Source organism: Nycticebus coucang, chromosome 19 (genome assembly GCF_027406575.1).
Source record: "Nycticebus coucang isolate mNycCou1 chromosome 19, mNycCou1.pri, whole genome shotgun sequence".
NCBI lineage: Eukaryota > Metazoa > Chordata > Mammalia > Primates > Lorisidae > Nycticebus > Nycticebus coucang.
This window is the reverse complement of record NC_069798.1, coordinates 57,804,071-57,827,035: the sequence shown is the minus strand read 5'-3', so window position 1 is coordinate 57,827,035 and position 22,965 is coordinate 57,804,071. Positions and strand designations below refer to the sequence as shown.

General features: G+C 34.2%; 1 protein-coding gene across 3 annotated transcripts in view; it reads left to right on the top strand.

The window, feature by feature from the left end:
• The window catches only part of PIGN (phosphatidylinositol glycan anchor biosynthesis class N), a 111,509-nt gene that overhangs the window by 50,798 nt on the left and 37,746 nt on the right, over window positions 1-22,965 (top strand). For all 3 annotated transcript variants that reach the window (XM_053571633.1, XM_053571632.1, XM_053571634.1), the window contains 7 exons: window positions 9,154-9,232; window positions 10,196-10,378; window positions 13,496-13,635; window positions 16,060-16,159; window positions 16,261-16,353; window positions 17,806-17,897; window positions 20,385-20,493. In XM_053571633.1, coding sequence (XP_053427608.1) covers window positions 9,154-9,232; window positions 10,196-10,378; window positions 13,496-13,635; window positions 16,060-16,159; window positions 16,261-16,353; window positions 17,806-17,897; window positions 20,385-20,493 — 796 coding nt within the window. The remainder of the gene's footprint in view (window positions 1-9,153; window positions 9,233-10,195; window positions 10,379-13,495; window positions 13,636-16,059; window positions 16,160-16,260; window positions 16,354-17,805; window positions 17,898-20,384; window positions 20,494-22,965) is intronic.

The following is a 22,965-nucleotide window of genomic DNA, read 5'->3' as shown; positions in this document are numbered from 1 at the left end:
AAACCAAATAGAAGGATTTTAACAATTTTTTTGCCTTACATTTTTCATATTAAAATATATTTAAGAAACTATTGTAGCAAAGGGACAATAGTAGAGTCAGAGACATTAATGAAATACAATAACCTGGAAATAATAGGGCTTACAGAATTTAATGAAGATTTTGAAGATTTTATTAAAATATTTTAATGACTCACAACTTACTTCAGTAGTGCAAAAACAAAGAATTTCTTCTTATCAATATAAACAATCTTCTACCCTTTTTTTTTTTCTTGATCTCATTGGCTACATGTGAGCTGCCAGCTGTACCCAGAGTTAAAGCTGCGTTCTCTAAGGACTATCCATGCAGTGATTCTTTACATGGGTGTTTCTTTCTCTTGATGATCTCTTATGGACCCCCATCTGTTCTAAAGCTCTTTATTTAAATGTAAAATATTGTTGTGGCCCACTGGTTTTAATTATGTTTCTAGGTCTGTGATCTTATCACTTAGGAGTGTCCTTGGCATTCCTCCTGGCTGGCCTCCAGCCATTTGTTTGTTTATACTTTTTGTCATAAGCAAATTTCATCATCTTCAAGGAGGGTTTCTCACCAAAGTCCTCAGTTTGCTACATTAACAAGTGTCTGATAGGAGAAGAAACTAATCAAATCTCTTTCCCCAGTTTTGAAACTCAGAAATTTTACATTTTTGTTGTAATGTCATAAATAGTAACTGAATTTTTTATATATAGTCTTTTTTTTTTTTTTTTTTTGCAGTTTTTCGCTGGGGCTGGGTTTGAACCCGCCACCTCCGGCATATGGGGCCGGCGCCGTACTTCTTTGAGCCACAGGCGCTGCCCATATATAGTCATTTTTATAAATGATATTTAAAAATTCATAAACAGCTCTTATGGGAGTTTGAAATGTTATTGACATTTAAGAAATTGCATTAAAATACTTTATAAGATAAATATGCTAAGTCAAAACTTAGAAAATTTTAGAAGGATTTTTATGTTTGTTGATTTGTTTTTCATGTATAATTTCCCACTCATTTTCTTGTTGAAAAAATAGCTTCATGTACTTTTACTGCCATTTCCATCATCACGCCTGTCTATTCATTCTACCTTTAGGTGTATTTTGGATATTTGGATAACTATAGTGAGCAAACAGTTATAAAAAAGTATAGGACAGGGTGGCACCTGTAGCTCAGTGGGTAGAGCGCTGGCCACGTACACCAAGGCTGGCGGGTTCAAACTCGGCCAGCTAAAATAACAATGACAACTGCAACAAAAAAATACCCAGGCATTGTGGTGGGAGCCTGTAGTCCCATTTACTTGGGAGAAAGATGAAAGAGAATCGCTTGAGCCCAAGAGATTGATGTTACTGTGAGCTGTGATGCCACGGCACTCTACCAGGGCAACAGCTTGAGATTCTGTCTCAAAAAAAAAAAAAAGTATAGGACACATTTATTTATGTGATATGTGCATGATACATAGTATACATAGATAAAAACATTGACTTCAGATAATAGTACAGGATTCAGGAAGCAATTCTAATATGAGCAAAAGCATAGAAAAAAGGGAGGGTCTCAGAGAAAGAATATTCTCTAATTAGACATCTGAACTGGGTCTTCAGTTATTACATATATCATCTTACTTTACGAAACCATTTTTGAAATGCTTTTAAATTATTGCTTTATCCTCACAGTAATCTTTATAGGTAGTAAGACAAGTAAAATTAACGTAAGATTCAGAGAGGACCAAGTGAGAGAGCACGAGTGTGGTAGAACCCCTGTCCTGACTTCACAGCCCACTGCATGGCATGTATCATGTCACGTAGCTACTTAATGCTTAGAAACAAACACAAATCCCAATTGTTTTGAATTTTTGTCCACTATTCTACACTCTTGCTTTCAAAATTGGGAACATTTATTGTGTTCTACTTTCTTGTAATATTCTTACTATTTTAATCCTTAGTTTTTTTTAATGCACCATTCATATGACGTATTTTATACCATAGCCAATGTTCGATCATTCCAGTTAGGTCAGATTTTCACTATCTCATATCCAAGAAGTACAAATCACTGCAAAAATTAGAAGGTTAAACATAACATTTATTATCTCACAGTTTCTGTTGGTCTGGCATCTGGGTATGGTTTAGCTGGGTCTCTGCTTTCTCTTCTCTCTCAAGGTTGCAGTAAGGTGCTGGTTGAGCTGTAGTGTCACATGAAGGCTTGCCTGCGTGTGGAAGGATCCACCTCCAAGCTCATGTGGTATTGTTAGGATTCAGTTTTTTACAGGGTATTGTACAGAATGTCTCAGTTCTTCCCTGGCCTTTGGCTGTAGACTGCCCTCAGTTACTTACTAACTGACCCTCTCCCTCATGAAAGTTTTTCTTTTTTAAAGCATAAGCCAAAAAAAGGCAATAAAAAGAGTCTGCTACCAAAACAAGTTGTAGTCTTTTAAAACACATTTTTAGAAGTGTAATCCCCCTAATGTTGCCACAGCCTATTACTTAGAAGTAAGTTACTCAAGGGGGAAGGAATTATACAAGGCCATGAATACCAGTAGGTAGGACTCCCTGGGGCTGCATCCAGGAATCTGCCTACCTCCTTGCGTTCTAGTGCTAACAAGAAAAATAGTGTATGTGTGTTTGCTATTTTAAATGTTTTTGTGCAGAGAAGGTCTCTCAGATAAGTTGACACTTGATGAGAGAACTGAAGAAAGTGAAGGAATATGATGCATTGGTATCCAAGGGAAGAGTATGCCAGGCAAAGGATTTGATGTGGGTTAAGAGACAGCAAGGAGGTTAGCGGCTGTGTTATGCTTTACTGATGTGAGTGAGGGAGAGTGCATGAGTGTGGTACATGAGATGGGAGAACCAGAGAACAAGTGGTGGACTAGGGTGTACTTTTTAGGGCCTTAAAAACCATAGTAGAGACTTTATTGTGAGTGAGTTGGCAGAAGGCTTTGAAGATTTTAAATAAAAGAATTCTATGGCTTAAATGTTTTTAATGGTCATGCTAAAGCGATCTGGAGAAAGACTGTTGGAAGGCAAAAGGAGACACAAGGAGACCAATTAAGCTGTTGCATTATTCCAGGCAAAAAGCAATGATGACTTATTTCAGGGAGCAAAGGGTAGATACATTTAAAGTACAAAAATAATATTTACTGATAGATTCAATGTGGGATATGAGAGAAAGAGGGAAATAAAGGTGACTTCAGAATTTTGGCTTAGATGAATGGTATTGTCATTTTCTGAGAGGGGGCAGACTATGGGGGGAGCAGTTTGAGGGGAACATCAGAAATGTATGTGGCCTTAATATGATGCTGTACATAAGGAGGGAAAGCTGAAGGCATAAACAGCAGTTAAAACACTCTTTGTGATTCAAGCAAATGAGGTCTTGTACCATTTCCATACTCACAACCACCTGCTCGCATTTATTACATACTTAATGTGTGAAAGGCACTGTCCTAGGTGAACATAGGTTAGCTCTTTTAATTCTTATACCAGCCCTATATGGTATGTACTATTACTACAGACAGTCCTTGATTTATGGTTCGGCTTAACGATGTTTTAATGTTATCATGGTGCAAAAGTGATAGGGTTTCAGTAGAAACCATGCTTCAGTAGAGTATTCAGTAAATTACATGTATATTTGTATAAATTATATACAAATTATATTCAGCATTTATGCTTTGTGTTAGCTGATTTTGCCCAACTGTAGGCCAATGTAAGTGTTCTGAGCATGTTCAAGGTAGGCCCGGTTGAGCTATGGTGTTGGACAGGTTAGGTGTATTAAATAGGTCTTTGACTTAGATGATATTTTCAACTTAGAGTAGGTTTTTTTGAGACCTAACAGTATCGTAAGTTGAGGAACATCTGTATCTCCATTTCTATATGGGGAAATTGAAGTAGAAAGATACTTCTCCCAAATAACAGAATTAGTAAATATTGAAGCTGGGATGAAACCCAAGCAGTCTGACTCACAGTTTATCACTAAGCACAATAAGATTTATCTTGCCCAGTGACTTTTAGGAATACTGCTTTAGAGCCAAGAAGATAGGAATGAAGGAAAATAGGAATGTATGTACTGTGGAATGATTTAGTAAACATTAGCCCTCGGGAATGGCCCACTGGAAACGAGAAGTGTGAAATTTCCTGTTTTAAGAGATGTTTGGACATTTTGTTATGATTTATCAAGCTGCTACTCATAGGAGGAAGGCCAAGTTCAATTGTGGATGTGTTGAGTTTGAGCTATCTGTAGAATAACATCATGGTATATTCTCAACAAACGATTGGAAATCTGAGTCAAGAGCTCAGACTGATTATATATTAAATTTTGAAAGCTCTGAGTTATCTCATTTTTCTCCAGAGACGTTTTACCTTATACTCTGACAGGCACAAAGAATGGTGTTAAATGTTAATTGATTAAATGCTATCAAAATATTGCAGACCTAAAGTACAAAAATAGGATAATAATATACATTGCCATTCTTAAATACCCAAGAATTTAAATAAAAAGAATAAAAGAAAACTTGTCTGAAATAGGCATTCTTTTCTTTTTTTTAATTTTTTATTAAATCACAGCTGTGTACAATAATGCAATCATGAGGTATAATGTGCTGGTTTTATATACAGTTTGAAGTATTTTCACCGAACTGATTAACATAGCCTTCATTGCATTTTCTTAATTATTGTGTTCAGACCCTTATACTCTACACTTAGTAAATTTCACCTGTACCCTTCCAAGATGCACCGTAGGTGTGGTCCCACTAATCACCCCCCCTCCACCCATCCTCCCCTCTCCCCTCTCCTCCCTTGCCCTCTTCCCCATATACTTGTGTTGAGATTGGGTTATAGCTTTCATATGAAAGCTATAAATTAGTTTCATATTAGAGCTGAGTACATTGGGTACTTTTTCTTCCATTCTTGAGATACTTTGCTAAGAAGAATATTTTCCAGCTCCATCCATATAAACATGAAAGAGGTAAAGTCTCCATCTTTCTTTACAGCTGCATAATATTCCATGGTGTACATATACCACAATTTATTAATGCATTCATGAGAGGATGGGCACTTGGGCTTTTTCCATAACTTAGCAATTATGAATTGGGCTGCAATAAATATTCTGATACAAATATCTTTGTTATAATGTGATTTTTGCTCTTCTGGGTATATATACCTAGTAGAGGAATTATAGGATTGAATGACAGGTCTATTTTTAGATCTCTAAGTATTCTCCAAACATCTTTCCAAAAGGGACATATTAGTTTGCATTCCCACCAGCAGTGAGGAAGTGTTCCCTTTTCTCCACATCCACACCAACATCTCTGGTTTTGGGATTTTGTGATGTGAGCTAATCTTACCAGAGTTAGATGATATCTCAAAGTAGTTTTGATTTGCATTTCTCTGATGGTTAAGGACGATGAGCATTTTGTCATGTGTCTGTAGGCCGAGCGCCCATCTTCTTCAGAGAAGTTTCTCTTCAAGTCCCTTGCCCAGCCTGAGATGGGATCATTTGTTCTTTTCTTGCGAATGTGTTTGAGTTCAGTGTGGATTCTGGTTATTAAACCTTTGTCAGAGACATATCCTGCAAATATCTTCTCCCATTCTGAGGGCTGTCTGCTTGCTTTACTTACTGTGTTTTTGGCTGTGCAGAAGCTTTTTAGTTTGATCAGGTCTCAGTAGTATATTTTTGATGCTGCTTCAATTGCCCTGGGGGTCCTCCTCATAAAATATTCGCCCAGGCCGATTCCTTCAAGAGTTTTCCCTGCACTTTCTTCTAGTATTTTTATAGTTTCATGTCTTAAGTTTAAATATTTAATCCAGCGAGAGTGTATCTTAGTTAAAGGTAAAAGGTGTGGGTCCAATTTCAGTCTTGTACAGGTTGCCTGCCAATTCACCCAGCACCATTTGTTAAATAGGGAGTCTTTTCCCTATTGAATCTTTTTAATTGGCTTGTCAAAGATCAAATAACAGTAAGTAGCTGGGTTCATCTCTTGGTTCTCTATTCTGTTCCATACATCTCTGTTTTTGTGCCAATACCATGCTGTTTTGATCACTATCAATTTATAGTATAGTCTGAGTTCTGGTAGCATAATTCCTCCTGCTTTGTTTTTATTTCTGAGTAATGTCTTGGCTATTCAAGGTTTTTTCTGACTCCATATAAAACGATGTATTATTTTTTCGATATCTTTAAAGTATGACAATGGAGCTTTAATAGGGATTGCATTAAAATTATATATTGCTTTGGGTAGTATAGACATTTTGACAATGTTGATTTTTCCCAGCCATGAGCATGGTATGTTTTTCCATTTGTTAACATTTTCAGCTATTTCTTTTCTTAGAGTTTCATAGTTCTCTTTATAGAGATCTTTCACGTCCTTTGTCAGGTAAACTCCCAAATATTTCATCTCTTTGGTGCTCCTGTAAATGGAATAGAGTCCTTGATTGTTTTTCAGCTTGGCTATTGTTGGTATATATAAAGGCTACAGATTTATGAATGTTGATTTTGTAACCTGAGACATTGCTGTATTCTTTATCACTTCTAAGAGTTTTGTAGTAGAATCCCTGGTATTTTCCAGATATATAATCATATCGTCTGTGAAGAGTGAAAGTTTGATCTCTCCTGTTTTTATGTGGATACCCTTGATCGCCTTTTCTTCCCTAATTGCAATGGCTAAAACTTCCATTACAATGTTAAAGAACAGTGGAGACAATGGGCAGCCTTGCCTGGTTCCCGAACTGAGTGGAAATGGTTTCGATTTAACTCCATTCAATATGATATTGGCTGTAGGTTTATTGTAGATGGTCTCTATTAGTTTAAGAAATGTTCCTTCTATACCCATTTTCTTAAGTGTTCTGATCATGAAGGGATGCTGGGTATTATCAAAAGCTTTTTCTGCATCGATTGAGAGAATCATATGGTCTTGGTTTTTTAATTTGTTTGTGTGCTGAATTATATTTATAGATTTACGTATATTGAACCAGCCTTGAGACCCTGGGGTAAAACCCACTTGGTCGTGGTGTATAATTTGTTTGATGTGTTGCTGGATTCTGTTTGCTAGGATCTTGTTGAATATTTTGACATCAATATTCATTAGTGATATTGGTCTATAATTTTCTTTTCTTGTTGGGTCTTTTCCTGGTTTGGGGATCAAGGTGATGTTTGCTTCATAGAATGTGTTGGGTAGTTTTTCTTCTTTTTCTATATTTTTTGGAAAAGTTTGAGTAACATAGGTACTAGTTCCTCTTTAAAGGTTTGGTAGAATTCTGATGTGAAGCCATCTGGTCCTGGGCTCTTCTTTTTAGGGAGATTTTGTATAGTTGATGCTATTTCAGAACTTGATATAGGCCTGTTCAACATTTCCACCTCATCTGGCTGAGTCTTGGGAGGTGGCGTGCCTCCAAGTATTCGCCAATTTCCTTTAGATTTTTGTATTTCTGAAAATAAAGTTTCTTGTAGTATTCATTAAGGATTTTTTGAATTTCTGAGGAGTCTTGAAACAGACATTCTTAAGTGAAGTCTATGAAGAATGAGAGAAAACATAAAGAGAAATATTTATAAGTACTCAGGTTAAAAAACAGGGGTCAGGCCAATCTATAATTTTTCCTAAACAGATTATTTATATGTTATTTTTGGAACATACCAAAAATAGATGTACCAAAGGTTTGTAATCTGGAATTCCTCAAAATTTTTGGTACAAACCTCATGAAAACATATGACATTGTCTTTAAACTTGTCCCCCAATACAATATTTTTCTTAGTTTTCCATCAAGTTCATATGGGATGCAAAGTAAGTTTTTCTCTTTCTTACAAAAGAGGTTTTGTAAGAAATGTGAAGTATAGAACACATGGTACAATATGTTCATATTTATGTAAAAATGAAACAAGAACAAAGGGAGTTGTCAGGAGAGTAAGTAAAGAAATACTATATATAAATTAAAATGATCAAGGGAGATCAGCATGTATCAATATGGACAAATCTTAAAAACCACATGGAAAGGAAAAAAGAATTGCAAACAAATTAGATTTTTAAGATTTTTTTAAAAACTGAATTGTGGACACAAGGATTTTTGTTATATTCTCTATTCTTTTCAGCATGTTTGAAATATTTCATAATTTTTGAAAAGCTGAGCTCTTAGAAGGAAACCACAGAGAAGTAAACCAGTATTCTACAACTACAGCTCCCAGGGCATCTGCCATTCTTCTTCTTGGCACAAGGCAAAAGCCTGAGAATTTGGGCAGACAACTGCTGCCAAGATATGAAGAATCCAATAGAGCCTCTGGCAATCTTATAATAGAGAGATAAAAATTAAAGTTCGTAGCTGCCAACACAGCCAGGACTTGAGGACCTGAAAAAGAAAGAAAAATAAGAAAATAATATAGGTTTTTCATTCTCCATTTTTTAATTTTAAGTTAATTTAACGCAGAATCTGAGGTGAAATTTTAAGAGTGAGGGAAGAAGCTTTTATAAGAAAGAAATATTAGGCTGGGCCCTGTGGTTCACATCTGTAATCCTTGGAATCTGGGAGGCCAAGGCAGATGGATTCCTAGCGCTCTGGAGTTTGTGACCAGTCTGAGCAAGAGCAAAACCCCCATCTCTACTAAAAGTAGAAAAACTAGCCCGGCATGGAGGTGCATGCCTGTAGTCCCAGCTACTTGGGAGGCTGAGGTAAGAGGATTGCTTGAGCCCAGGAGTTTGAGGTTGCTTGAAATATGCTGACACCACAGCACTCTACTCAGGGTGGCAGAGTGAGTGGTGTCTCACAAAACAAAAAAGGAAAAAGAAAGATTTGGAGAACTCGGGTAAATAAACAAAGGTCAAGTCCTAGTGAGAAGGAAGATGAAAAAAAAATGTAAGTCTGTTAGTCACCAATATAGGACAAGCAGCTAAGGAAAAAAGGAAAAAGCCCCTGAAACGCAACCAGAAGTTTTGGTTGTCTCAATATATACAAGAAGCAAAAATTAGCATTCAGTAACCACCAGAGGGGAAAGGTTTTAGATAACACAACAAGGTCTCAGCTGGGATCCCTAGAGTAGTCTACACTCTTAAGACCAGAGACAAGCCAGAGGTCAGAGGAGAGGTAAAATTGCAACACATCTTCAAGTTAGCACCACACACCATAACTGGAATGAGGAAACACTTTAAACCTACTCCTTTTTTCTTTTATAGGTTGCTTTCTGATTCTAAACAGCTCGATATTTTAAGAAAAGCACGATCTTCTATAAAACAGAAAAAATTTGATGAAGTAGTAAGTATACAGGCTTTGTAGACGTAAATAGCTGACTATCATTTGGGGGATGGAGAGGGGAAAAGGATGGTGAAGGAGAACAAAGTTAGGCTGGCCAGGGAGCTTTCCTAAGTCTTCAGGAAGGGTCTTCAGGAAGGGGTGAATTTCCTGAGTGGTTGCTTTAGCCATGAACGTATTTCTTTTATTTCAGATGATTATGTATTATGGGTAGATTTTTTTCTAGGTTGGCATTAGAAGTGAACTATTAAATGAGAAAATATATTACAAGTTTCAGTCACCCTACTTATGTATAATATTTTAAAACACTACATTGAAATTGCCTATTATCTATCAGAAATCTAATGATTCATATTGAAGCTTTGACTCTTCCCAACTCCTACCTCAAATCATTATAATTGTTTTTTTTTTTCTTTGTTAAATGGGCATAAAATTTTAAAGCAGGAGAGAATTCTATAAAGTTTCTAAATGCCTAAATAATTGCCAATTCATGCATTTGTTAATGCTTATTTTTGCTGTTTTTAAAATGGTAAGCTATCTTCTCTTTTAAAATACTTACATAAGCTACTTTAATGATGTTTTATAACTGAATTGGGTAATCTGATATGAGAAAGTAAAAAATGATACAAATATGGTCATCTCCATTATTTGAGAGCTGTGTTTAGAGAGCCTTTATTTCTTTCTTTCATGGGAAGAAATTAATTGCCAAAAAAATTAATCATTTTGAAAACACTAAGTATATCTCAGAAAGTTTACATTTAAAATGCCTTTTCTTATCAAGATTAAAAAGCTTATTTTACTTTGGATTGTTCTCAACACTGCAAAAAGATCCTCAAATAATTCCAATCTATTCTTAATCCATCATCTGCAGTTACATAATGATTTGGCTGCTACAAGTTTTCTTTCTTTGAAATTTATGTATTCTTATGTTTTCCATGTACAAATTATACTTTTCTTTCTTTATAGGTCTCCCTTTGCAAGGAGTTAATACATCTTGCATTGAAAGGATTGTCCTATTATCACACATATGACAGATTCTTTTTGGGTATCAGTGTTGTTACTGGTTTTGTTGGATGGATATCTTACGCTTCCTTGTTGATCATCAAGTCTCATTCCAATCTGACAGGAGGAGTTAGAATAGAAATTAAGGTAGGCTCAGAAAACATAATGAAGATTCAGGTGATGGTGTAAAATCACTAGGACCAAATGAGTGAAATTTGATCAAGTGTAATGAATTCAGAATGTGCTAGTCATTGTTCTCAGCTAACTCATTTGTTTTTCATTTGCTTTTGTGGTATTGCATCATTTTCCAATTTTTATTTCTTTGGTTAAGAAAAAGATGTATTGAGAATAGTGACCCTGTAATTTAAGAGGGTTATAAAGATGGCTATATAAATAATTTAAATTATCTAATGATATTAATAGTGTTGATTTTCTATTCTTTTTTAAATAACTATTTAGCATGTTGTAAGTATTCCATATCTTTCTAGTACTGATGGTCAGAAACTACTTTGAAGAAATACATTTAACACAACATAATGTATACATTTTTCTTGACTTATTCTTACCTTCTTTCAGCTTCCTAAAATTTCTCAAAATACAAATTTCCAGAACCTTCTCTATATCCCTATTTTATAAGTTCTTAACTGGTTAACTGTGCTCTTTACTGATACCTCATATTGCTGATGAAATATAACAGTGTATATATGCTTTTACTACATTAAACACTTTTACTATTTTAAAATATATTGCTGCCTATCATTCACTATTACCAGGGAGAATGTGCTACTTCCATTTCCTTTGCTTCATTCTCTCTAATGATCATTAACCACATGTAAATCCTCTAAAAGGTAATAAATCCTGATGGTATATTTTTAATGATAATAGTCTGCAAACATTTCAGTGATTTTTTTCCAATTTTGTACTTTATTTTTCTGTAATGGAAGAACCTTACTATTTATTCCAATTTTTTATAATGCTTTAATACCTCTTAAACAGTTTCAACACATCTTAAAAACAATTTCAAATTATTTTAATTACTTGAATATATGTGAAGTTGGCTAGAATGGGAATAATTTCCTATATGGTGGGGAAAGAAACAGAAATGGCTGTGTTTTAGTAATGAGTATATTAGGTATTCTACTGAATACTTGAAATATTTTTTTGCTGTCTGAGACTCCTAACAGTGCTGGAAGTAGGCATTGTAATTTCCGTTTACAAAAGAAGAAACTAAAGCTGAGGGGGATTAAGTAACTTGCTAAAGGTCATTCAGCTAGCATGTGACGGACTGAGAGTTGAATCCGGAGCACTTTTGTGCCTAAGATTGCCTTTTTTATGTTTATCGTAATGTTCAGGTTATTGAGAAAGAATATGATTTCATAACTGATTGTTCTTCTATATTCATTAATTTGATAATGCAGCCAATACTTAATTGAGTATATAATACAATGCTAGGTGCTATGTAGGCTATGTAATGAAATATAAGATTCAGATTCTGTCCTCAAAGAGTTTAAAATTAAATTAAATAAAGTAGATAAGAGATGTACACACATAGCCACTTTACCAGATGTAAGTCACTATAGCTATGTTATACTATAGATGACAACTCTACTAGATTTTTTGGGGGGGCACCATACACTGGTTTTATATACAATTTGACAAATTGTCATCACACTGGTTAACATAGCCTTCCTGACATTTTCTTAGTTATTGCGTTAAGACATTTATATTCTACACTTAGTAAGTTTCACATGTACCCTTGTAAGATGCACCGTAGGTGTAATCCCACCATTCACCCTTCCTTCACCCATCCTCTCCCCTCCCTCTCCCCCTTCCCCATATTCTTAGGTTATAACAACCCAGTTACTATCATATTTTAAATAAAGGAGAGTTTACTTTGAATCAGGTGATGATAACAGGAAAAAGTAAGTCTTGGTGCAAGTTTAATAAAGTAAGTCAGACTGTAGGGAGAGGATGAGAATTAAAGCAAATTGATGTAAACAGAGGCAGACTTAGTGAAGTGCACTATTATACTGGGATAATAAATAATATGTATTGAGCACCAGTGTTTCACATACATTATTCAGTTAATCTTAATACTGCCCTAAATTTGGTAACTTTGATTCTCATAATATGGACAGAGGAATTTAGGCTCAGAGAGATTACGTGTTTCCTCAAGACTACACTGTTTTTAAATAACAGAACTTATGTTTTTTTAGAACGTAAATTCCTTCCCTTTCTATGCCACACTGTCTTCGAAACAAATACTTCATTTTGGTGGAATGTGGGAGGTTTGTTCAAGGAATGGATAAGAGATAATACTACTGACAATATAGATTAGGCCAAAGTAATCAAATATCTAAAATGCTGGTACTTTAAATTTATTTAGTGAAGCATCTTTATTTTACTTAATGAAGAATTGCTGTATCAGTTAATATTAAACCAAAGAAACAGAACAGTCAGAGCTATATACTAACAGATTTAGTGTAAGAAATTAGCTTGTGTTATTGGGGGGGCTCATTACATTAAGTCCTAAATCCATAGGTCAGGCAGGAGCTGAAGCTGCACTCAACAGGTGGAATTTCTTGGTCAGGGAAGCCTCAGTCCTACTCAGAAAGCCTTTCAGTGATTGAATCAGGCTTACCCAGATGATCTAGACTTGAATGATCTCCTGTGCTTAAAGTCCCTGATCTTTGTACCTCTGGCCCAGAGCATCCATGGACCTGCCTACCCCATGGAAGCTATTCCTAATCACTGACAGTGGAGAATTCCCTTCTTGACTGGCTGGTGGTTAGGAAGAGTAGGTACAACTGAATGACCCTCCTGTGGCTGGGCAATGGAGAGAGCAATTTAGGAAGTGTCAGATTGGAGCTTGAATAGAGACAAACATTTTCCCAAATGAAGATTAAGTTCCATATTTATTATAGGTAATATAGGCTTTGTGAGCTAGTCAGAGAATTCAAATGACATTATAAAATTGTTCCTAAGAGGAAATTTAGTAAGAGTTATGAACAAATTACTTGCCAAGAAACTTGAGGAGAACACAGTCACTTTTAAGTTATGAATTGCTTAATCGCAACAATTCCAGTCTATCCAGGTTTTTCTTCTGTAAAATGCTTCTCAAATGAGAGATTTGTTTTCTTTTTTTATGTAACTCTTTGATTAATCATCTAGTTGTAGAACCATTGAAAGAAAGTAATGTTTTCTCTTTAACAATCTATCAGTTGCCATGGATTTGGAAGTGTTTCAATGTTGTTTGATTTTCAGAAACCAAGCCATCTCCTGCCATGTAGTTTTGTAGCTATTGGCGTTTTAATAGCATTTTTCCTGCTGATTCAAGCCTGTCCCTGGACTTACTATGTATATTGTTTGTTGCCAGTGCCAATATGGTATGCAGTTCTAAGAGAGTAAGTAATGCATATTGCTGCCTTGTTTTCTACTTCATTGACAGCTGAATCTGTATTTAAAGTATATTAGATTACTGTACCTAAGTCATCAAAGATCTAAGCCCTCTTATTTATAAATGTATAAATGTTGCTTAGAAACATCATTTTTAGCTTACCTTTTTACTTCATTTTTATTGCCCTGAACTAGCAGTGACCTTGTTTCTTTCTTTATATTTTAGAAGTAAAATCTGGAATAAAAAGTAACACAATTAATATCGATACTGTGTGCAGAGTAATTTACATTTTGAATTTGTCTTATCATCTTAGATTACAGAATATCTTCATGTTTTACATAAATTTGCATATTCTTCAAACATTTTTGTCCCTCCTTTCCTAGTTATCATAAACCTAGATAAATGAAACTTTGTGATTAAATGCAAAAACAATAATAGATATACCAAGAGATTAGCTCTTATTGACATGTGGTCATGTCAATAATAGTTTTAGACAATGGTTTTACCTTGAACTACTTCCTCATAGGTTTTACTTAATATAGATTCTTACCATTGTAGAGAATGTCAGAAGAAAGGCTTTTCCGCAAGTTTCAAGGACTTTTAAGTAAAGTCATTAAAATTCCTACCGGTTCATGTTCATAGACAGCCAGAGTCAAGCTGCAGATCTTGTTGATTTCTATTTTGCCAGAAATCTAGAATTTAAATTTAGTTTTGGACATTAAAATATCCTCTAGGAAAATCAGACCCTTAAAGCAGATATGGGAATGAGAGCCCAGAGTAAGGGTATCCTCCAGACTGACTAACACGTATCACGACACTCTGCATACTTCCATTTGAATTTTTGTTACTCCATCTTTGACCATATCTTCCATCCTTTAAAAACATGAAATATTAAAAATATTTAAATGTTAAAAATATCAAAAATGAAAATTAAGATGTTTAAAACATTAACCATTTTATAATATAAAGCAAAAACACTGATCAATGAGTATACTGTTAACATCTCCATTTTAAAAGAATAAGATTATTGGATATGCATACTTAATTCAGATTTTTTTAAAATGTCATTTACTCTAGTTTTAACGTTTTTAAAATGACAAGTTTTTTTGGGGGGGGGCAGAAAATTCTACTACAGAACCCCTCCTGAATTATTATCATCATTATTATTATTATTGTTTTTGTTATTTTGAGACAGAGTCACACTATGTCACCCTCGGTAGAGTGTAGTGGTGTCACCAGCTCACAGTAACCTGAAACTCTTGGGCTTAAGCGATTCTCTTGTCTCAGCCTCCCAAGTAGCTGGGACTACAGGCACCCGCCACAATGCCCAGCTATTTTTTGGTTGCAGTTGTCATTGTTGTTTAGCTGGCCTGGGCTGGGTTCGAACCCCCCAGTCTTGGTGTATGTGGCCGGCACCCTACTCATTGAGCTATGGGAGCTGCCATCCTCGTAAATTATTAAACGTCCTAATTATGAAGATAACATTTATGTTAAAATCTTAAGAGAAAACATGATTTTGAAAGTATGTTGTGACCTTTATCTTTTTGATAAATTACTTAAAAATAAAACAAATTCATTTTTCTTTAAGAAAAAAGTCTTCTAAATGATTTTATGAAATTATCTTTTACTCCTCTGTGCTTATTGATTGTTGAGAACAAATGAATCATCCTCCGGTGGTAGCTTTTCCTTCCTACATGGCACCTTAATACTTTTGATAACATTCTGTAGCCATTGTTTTCCGTAAAACTAAAAAAGGGCCATAAACCAGATGAGGCTGACCTTTTATAATTACCTACTTAATGTACTGCAAACATTAAAGGTTTTTTCCCCAGTGATTAAAAGTAAAAAGTGCTCAAATGTGTAATACATTTTTGATAGTTATGGATTTACATTTAATTATAATTAGTGTACAATTAGTGACATCTTAAATTGGGTTTGGAAAAGGTTATTTAAAAAAGTGAAATTAAGATTTTTCCCTATCTAGATTAGAAGAATCTACCTTTATTTCATTAAAACAGTTGAGATTTTAATATAAGATTATCCTAACGAATTTTTTCTAATTTTCAGTTTTTATTCATTTGGGTTCATTGTATTTTATATCTGATATTGTATCTGTAATTATACCCATTTTAAACTAAGAGCAAACAAGATTCATTTATTGTAATTAATGTTTATAAAACCAAGCAAACCTTTGTGATCCTATTCAAACGAATTCAGAAATTACATTTTCCCTAAAATACTTCTAGATTTCCAAAAGAAAATATAGGTAAGTAAAGCCATTAAAACAGATCCATTAAGAGTTTATCCTAGTTTTTAATAATCTATAAATGAAAAACTACCTGATTTCTAGGTATGTTGAAAGTTTTAATTTTTTTAACATTTCAAATTCAGTAAGATTATAAATAATCTTTTAATAAATTTTTTGAAACAGATTTCAAGTTATTCAAGACCTTGTCACATCGCTGTTGTCCTTTCCTTTGAGCCATTTTGTTGGCCACCTATTAGTCTTTACCCTTGGAATTGAAGTATTAGTAAGTAATTTACCAGATTATGACATTTTCAGATTTCTTTTATATATTTATAACTATTAAATGACCTCATTTTTCATTTCTTCTTTGGAATGCATTACCAGGTTCTCAGTTTTTTCTACCGCTACATGCTTACAGCTGGGCTTATTGCATTTGCGGGTTGGCCATTTCTCATGCAGCTGTGGACTCAAGCAAAGGTATAAGTACTTGTTTTGACATGTGACAGATTAGTGACTACTTTGTTTTGATATATGTTTAACTCAGGAATTGTTTAATTTATTTTAAAAAACGGATAAAATGTATTTAAAACATAGAATGTATCATTACACAAAAAAGCCTGATCTTTTTGATAGGAGGACTGACATTACCTTTAAGGTTTCAGTGATTCACTTAGAATTTCTTATCAAAAAGAGCCAGTTATGTGGTAATTGAAATGCCATAGAATCAGAGCTGACAGGCCCATCTCTGAAGCAGCTCCTGATTTCCTTTACCTAGGTGGAGCAGGGGAGGAATTGCTCAGAGCAGCACAGTGGCTCAGGTGGCTGCACTCTGAACTCGAGTCAGGAGTCCCCTCCCTCCTTGCCCTGAACCACTGATTTTTTTTTTTTTTCCTTTTTTCTTTTGGAGAAGTATATATTCAGGACAGGTTATTTAAAAATATAATTACTCTTGATTTTCTCCCTTTAGCTGGGTAGAGAATAATTACAATGTGTTTCTGCAATGTCTTTCTACTTTAATACTTTTGATGGAGGTAACAGGAAGTTAGAAATATCTTCTTTCTACCCCATGAGAATGTATAAAAGTCTCCAATTAATGGGATTATTGATCTTTTTCTGCTCTTAATCTAAATATAAAAATACTTATTATCCTTATGGGCTTGATTCATTTATTGTCATTAATGTTTATAAAAACCAAGCAAACTTTTGTGATCCTATTCAAATGAATTCAGAAATTACATTTTCCCTAAAATACTTCTGGGTTTCCAAAAGAAAATATAGGTAAGTAAAGTCTTTGAAATGAATCCATTAAGAGTTTATCCCAGTTTTTGAATAATCTATAAATGAAAAACTCCCTGATTTCTAGGTGTGTTAAAAGTTTTAATTTTTAACATTCCGAATTCAGTAAGATTATAAATAGTCTTTAATAAATTTTTTGAAACAGATTTCAAGTTATTGAAGACACTGTGATCATGTTCAAATGAATTCAGAAATTACATTTTTAGTAAATATTGCAGACCAGTTTTTTATAACAGATATCATTATCAATATATGGTCTAACAGCAATTGAATGAAGCACTTGCTTTAAAATACCAGACCAGGTTTAAATCCTGGACTTTTCTTTTACAATTGTGGATGTTGTACTACTTACCTTTTAGCATTTCGGATCTCAGTTTCCTGATCTGAAATATTGTGACTAATGAAACCTGCCTCCTGAGGTTATTGTGAGAATTAAATGAGATAATGGTCAGATTATCTTTAACATAATAACTAGTATGTAAAAGGTCCTTCACAAATAGTAACTATATTACTTTTTAAATTAAACTGTAAAGTTTTGCATTTTCCTTTTAGTCTCATGGTCATATAGTCTGTGAAAAACTGATAGTTTTCTATACCGTATTTGTCTAAAGATAACTTTTTTCTTGATTTTAGATTACCTCACTGAGTTGGACTTTCTTCTCTTTGCTCCTGGCAGTGTTCCCACTAATGCCGGTTGTAGGTCGAAAGCCAGATATCTCTCTAGTGTATGCATAATATTTTAATTTATTTTCTTTTCAACAACTTTTTTCTCAATTAACACTGTGAAATTTCAACCTAATCTTGGTCATGAGTTTAATAATCATGTGAACAAACTGTAAGTTGAAATACCACTGTCAAACCATTAGTCATGACTTTGTCCTAGGCTCCAAGAGTCAGTAAACCTCTTTGGAAATGCTTCCAGGCCTTCACAAAGAATGAAATTGTGCCAAACAACCCAGGAACCCATCCCCACCCCACCCCCCACAACTTTAGGTTTTCTTTCTTTTGTACATTCAGGAAATCAGGAAAAATTTTGGTTTCATATGAATAATGTTATGTTGCCAAAACAAAAGGGTCTGAAAGCCACCGTGTTTTCCCTGTCTTTGCCTTCAACTATATCCCCAGAAAAATGTCTTAGAAAAAAGAGATTTTCTCCTATTCTAAACTGAATGCAAAGATCTCCATGGGAGAAAACAGTATTTACCTTTGTAACTTCCCACATGTTTCATCAAATTGTTCAAAAATTCTTCTGTATACCTTACCTGAATTCTCCATTCTTCTGTCTTATTTATTTTTCCTGAATATGATCCATATAAATCTGTAAAATAATTGGTTTCCTTTGTTTTTAACTGCACTTTTAAGTTATTGTTAAGTAACCTACTGGCTGTTTGTGTGTATGCTTGGGAACCTAGTCATTATTTCATTTAACACTTCCTCTTATTTTCTAATCATGTAATCATCTTCATTATTTTCTTCTAAATTCTGTATTTTTTTCAACATTTTCATCGAATGTTTAATAGAAAGGGTCTACCTTTTTTAACTGAAGGAAAATTAGCTAAACAGTATCTTTTTAAAGTTGTGCTGACTTTTTAGGCTTTATACATTTTCTCTCACTTTTGTGAGAATGCCAGTAAGATCAGGAATTATCCCAGGAAGTCAATTTTATTACCAAAGTAATAAAAGTAATTGTATTGAATTTGAAGACCATGCCATCTAGGCCATATTTTATTAGTATGCTACTAAGTCAAAACATTTTGCAACTGTCATAAACTATAAATAGTATATGAGAAAATGAATTCAAATATTTTCATTTATTTCTTGCAGATTGCTCTGTAAGCTTTTCTATTGTTTCTCTTAAAGCCCCTTTTCTTCCTTTCCTCAGTCTCTGCCTATCAGTCCTTTGCAAGTAGTATTGACATAGTTGAGCAGAATTTACCTTATGCTAAAAGGAAAGGGAATTGTATAAACAGTCTCCATAAAAATTTGCCACTTGCATATTCTGTTAAAGGTGAATGCAGGAAACAAACTTGTTAAAATATGAGAAATCTAACTAATCTAAGTTGGTATTTTTAAATATACTTAATTTAAATTGCTCAGTGATTTAAAGTTTATGTTGGCTTCCTACTAGCTATATTTATAACTTCTTTATTTTAATTTTTGGTTCGTGGAGAAATTACTACTCTCTGTTTGATCTCTCACATCATCCCCTTCTTTAGAAAATTACAAAATTTTCTGAAACATTTAAGGGTAAAATTAAAGGAAAAAGCAAAAATGTATATAGTATAGTTATAATGCCCATATTTCTCTAATGCTTTAAAGTAAAAACATAGAAGCCAAATTATTTTAAAAATTGAAACAAAGATAAGAAAAAAAGAATCTTGATCATACATGCCTATTTTTCTAAGTTTTAGTGATAATCCATGTTGAATATATTACTACTTTTTTCCTTGTGATTCTCAAGGAGGTGTTTGACGAATTAGAAACAAACAGAAACCAAGCACTTTCCTAGGAATTCCTGTTTTTCTTTCTTCTTAGGTATCCAGCTCTTTTGCTATTTTTTATTTCTACTACCAATCCCTTTCCCTTATTCTGTTATATTTGGGTCTGTCAGAGTCTGCCCTCAACATAATTTCAGTTGCCCTATGTTATTTTTAGGAGGTAAGACATAGAGCTTGATAACAGTGTACCACTTCCTTGATATCAGTCACCTTTGACTTCAGGAACCTGGTGTTCCTGAAAAGCATGATTTGTTCTTTCATAACTGTACAAATGCCTCACCTGCATATGACCACTGTCCTCCCCTTTCTTAGGACAGTCAATGACACAAAGGAGCTGTTCAGATTATCACCAAGTGTATGTTGCAGTTGGTGATAATGTAGTTGGTTAGCTATTTTTTACATTGTTTCTTACTAATTTGCCCAATGCAGGCTAAGAATTAAGATAGTTGGTATGTATAAAATTTTAAAAAATCAAATTGTAGAATTAAGGTAAAAATACTTAAAAAATGTAGGGAGAGGTTACAAATAACCCATCCTTGCAGCATCTTTAAGATTTTTATATCAGTTGTACCTGTGTATCCTTTTGCTACTTCCTCTTGATTAAACCAAATGATTGAGAAATTCCACATTAGGGTGAAATGTCTCATGTTTTCATATAATATGTGTTCACTAAATATCTTAACATCTTAAATTGTGAATTATATTTTGAAACAGAATGGGTGCAGGCTTGCTGCTGCTTCTGCTATCCCTGTTTGTTGTAACATCTTTCATGAAAAGAAGAGGTAGTTTTGTAAAGGAAGAGCTGTGGGTACATGGATTACAGGTCAGTCACATATTTTCAATCTCTGTCATACTGATGATATACCAAAATATATCTTCCTATTATATTTACTTATATTCCTGTCGTTATGTCATTCAGTATGTGCCAGCTGAGAAGAAAGATTTCTGTTTATGATATTACATGGAAATATGTTCTCTAAAAGGTGTGAAATAGCCAGAAAGTCAGCAAGAGGCAGTCCAAAGATACGTAAAGAGCAAAGGTTAAAGAGACTTAAGAGGCATCTGCACTGCCTAAAAAGTTGAGCTGAAAAGGGCTTACTCTGTCCTGAGATTCTATATAGTCCTCATTTGGGTCAGAAAAAGACAAGCTTCTTTGAAGTGAAAGCAGTCGGGGGTATGTTTACATTAAAAATAGCCAGGTTAAGACTTTAGATGATGTCCTAGGAGAAAATAGACTTCAGCTTGGTCGGTGGCTTTGGTGTGGTGAAAAGAACGTTGAATTTGATGTTTCAAAATTGAGTCAGTTCCAGGTGTGCTGTATATTAGATGTGTGATTTTTAGTAGTTTGACTTCAGTTTGTTTTTTTATCTGTAGAGATAATATCTGAAAGTGTTGTGAAAATCAGGGATCGCACAATATAATGTTTTATAAAATGATAACTTTTAGAGAAGGGTGGAAACTTTTTTTCTTTTAAATGAATTAACGAGAACCAAATCTAAAACATTGACAAAAAGCAAAACTCATGTGAGTCTTCTCAAAAAATTTCCTCAGAACAGGGCAGCACCTGTGGCTCAAAGGAGTAGGGCGCTGTCCCCATATATCGGAGGTAGTGGTTTCAAACCTGGCCCCAGCCAAAAACTGCAAGAAATAAAAAAAAAAAAAAAAAAAAATTTCCTCAGAACAAATCTAGGATAATAGAAAGAATTCCTAAGATTCTGAAATAAAAATATGGAACATTTAAAAGATATCACAAGTTAAATTCATTCTTGGATGGTAATAGAGAACAGATAGAGGGGCACAGAATATCATGCTAAAATTCTATGTGCTTTGTTAGACATAACCCTGACTATTAGGTAACTCGGTTACAAAATTCTTTTTTGCATTAGCTTTATTAATCTGCATTAATTCCTGTATTTATTTCCATATTTTATTGGTTCCAAAATGCACATCATTTTTACATTTTAACATCTCTGAAACAAAACTGTGTCTTATAATTAAAATTATCCTAGGATTGCATTAGAACTTTATTAAACACATTTTTGCTTCTTAATACATTGAAAATATGAGTAAATTAATTGTATCTATAGGATTTGATAACAAGATTGCTATCCTGATCTCTAAGAGAGCTTACTTTGTTCATAGTCATAATTTAACACATTTCTCTAAAAGAGCCAGACAGTAAATATTTATTTATTTATTTTTTTATTGGTGGGGATTCATTGAGGGTACAATAAGCCAGCTTACACTGATTGCAATTGTTAGGTAAAGTCCCTCTTGCAATCATGTCTTGCCCTCATAAAGTGTGACACACACCAAAGCCCCACCCCCCTCCCTCCTTCCTTCTTTCTGCTTCCCCCCCCATAACCATAATTGTCATTAATTGTCCTCATATCAAAATTGAGTACATAGGATTCATGCTTCTCCATTCTTGTGATGCTTTACTAAGAATAATGTCTTCCACGTCCATCCAGGTTAATATGAAGGATGTAAAGTCTCCATTTTTTTTAATGGCTGAATAGTATTCCATGGTATACATATACCACAGCTTGTTAATCCATTCCTGGGTTGGTGGGCATTTAGGCTGTTTCCACATTTTAGCGATTGTAAATTGAGCTATAATAAACAGTCTAGTACAAGTGTCCTTATGATAGAAGGATTTTTTTCCTTCTGGGTAGGTGCCCAATAATGGGATTGCACGATCAAATGGGAGGTCTAGCTTGAGTGCTTTGAGGTTTCTCCATACTTCCTTCCAGAAAGGTTGTACTAGTTTGCAGTCCCACCAGCAGTGTAAAAGTGTTCCCTTCTCTCCACATCCACGCCAGCATCTGCAGTTTTGAGATTTTGTGATGTGGGCCATTCTCACTGGGGTTAGATGATATCTCAGGGTTGTTTTGATTTGCATTTCTCTAATATATAGAGATGATGAACATTTTTTCATGTGTTTGTTAGCCATTCGTCTGTCGTCTTTAGAGAAAGTTCTATTCATGTCTCTTGCCCATTGATATAAGGGATTGTTGGCTTTTTTCATGTGGATTAATTTGAGTTCTCTATAGATCCTAGTTATCAAGCTTTTGTCTGATTGAAAATATGCAAATATCCTTTCCCTTTGTGTAGGTTGTCTCTTTGCTTTGGTTATTGTCTCCTTAGCTGTACAGAAGCTTTTCAGTTTAATGAAGTCCCATTTGTTTATTTTTGTTGTTGTTGCAATTGCCATGGCAGTCTTCTTCATGAAGTCTTTCCCCAGGCCAATATCTTCCAGTGTTTTTCCTATGCTTTCTTAGAGGATTTTTATTGT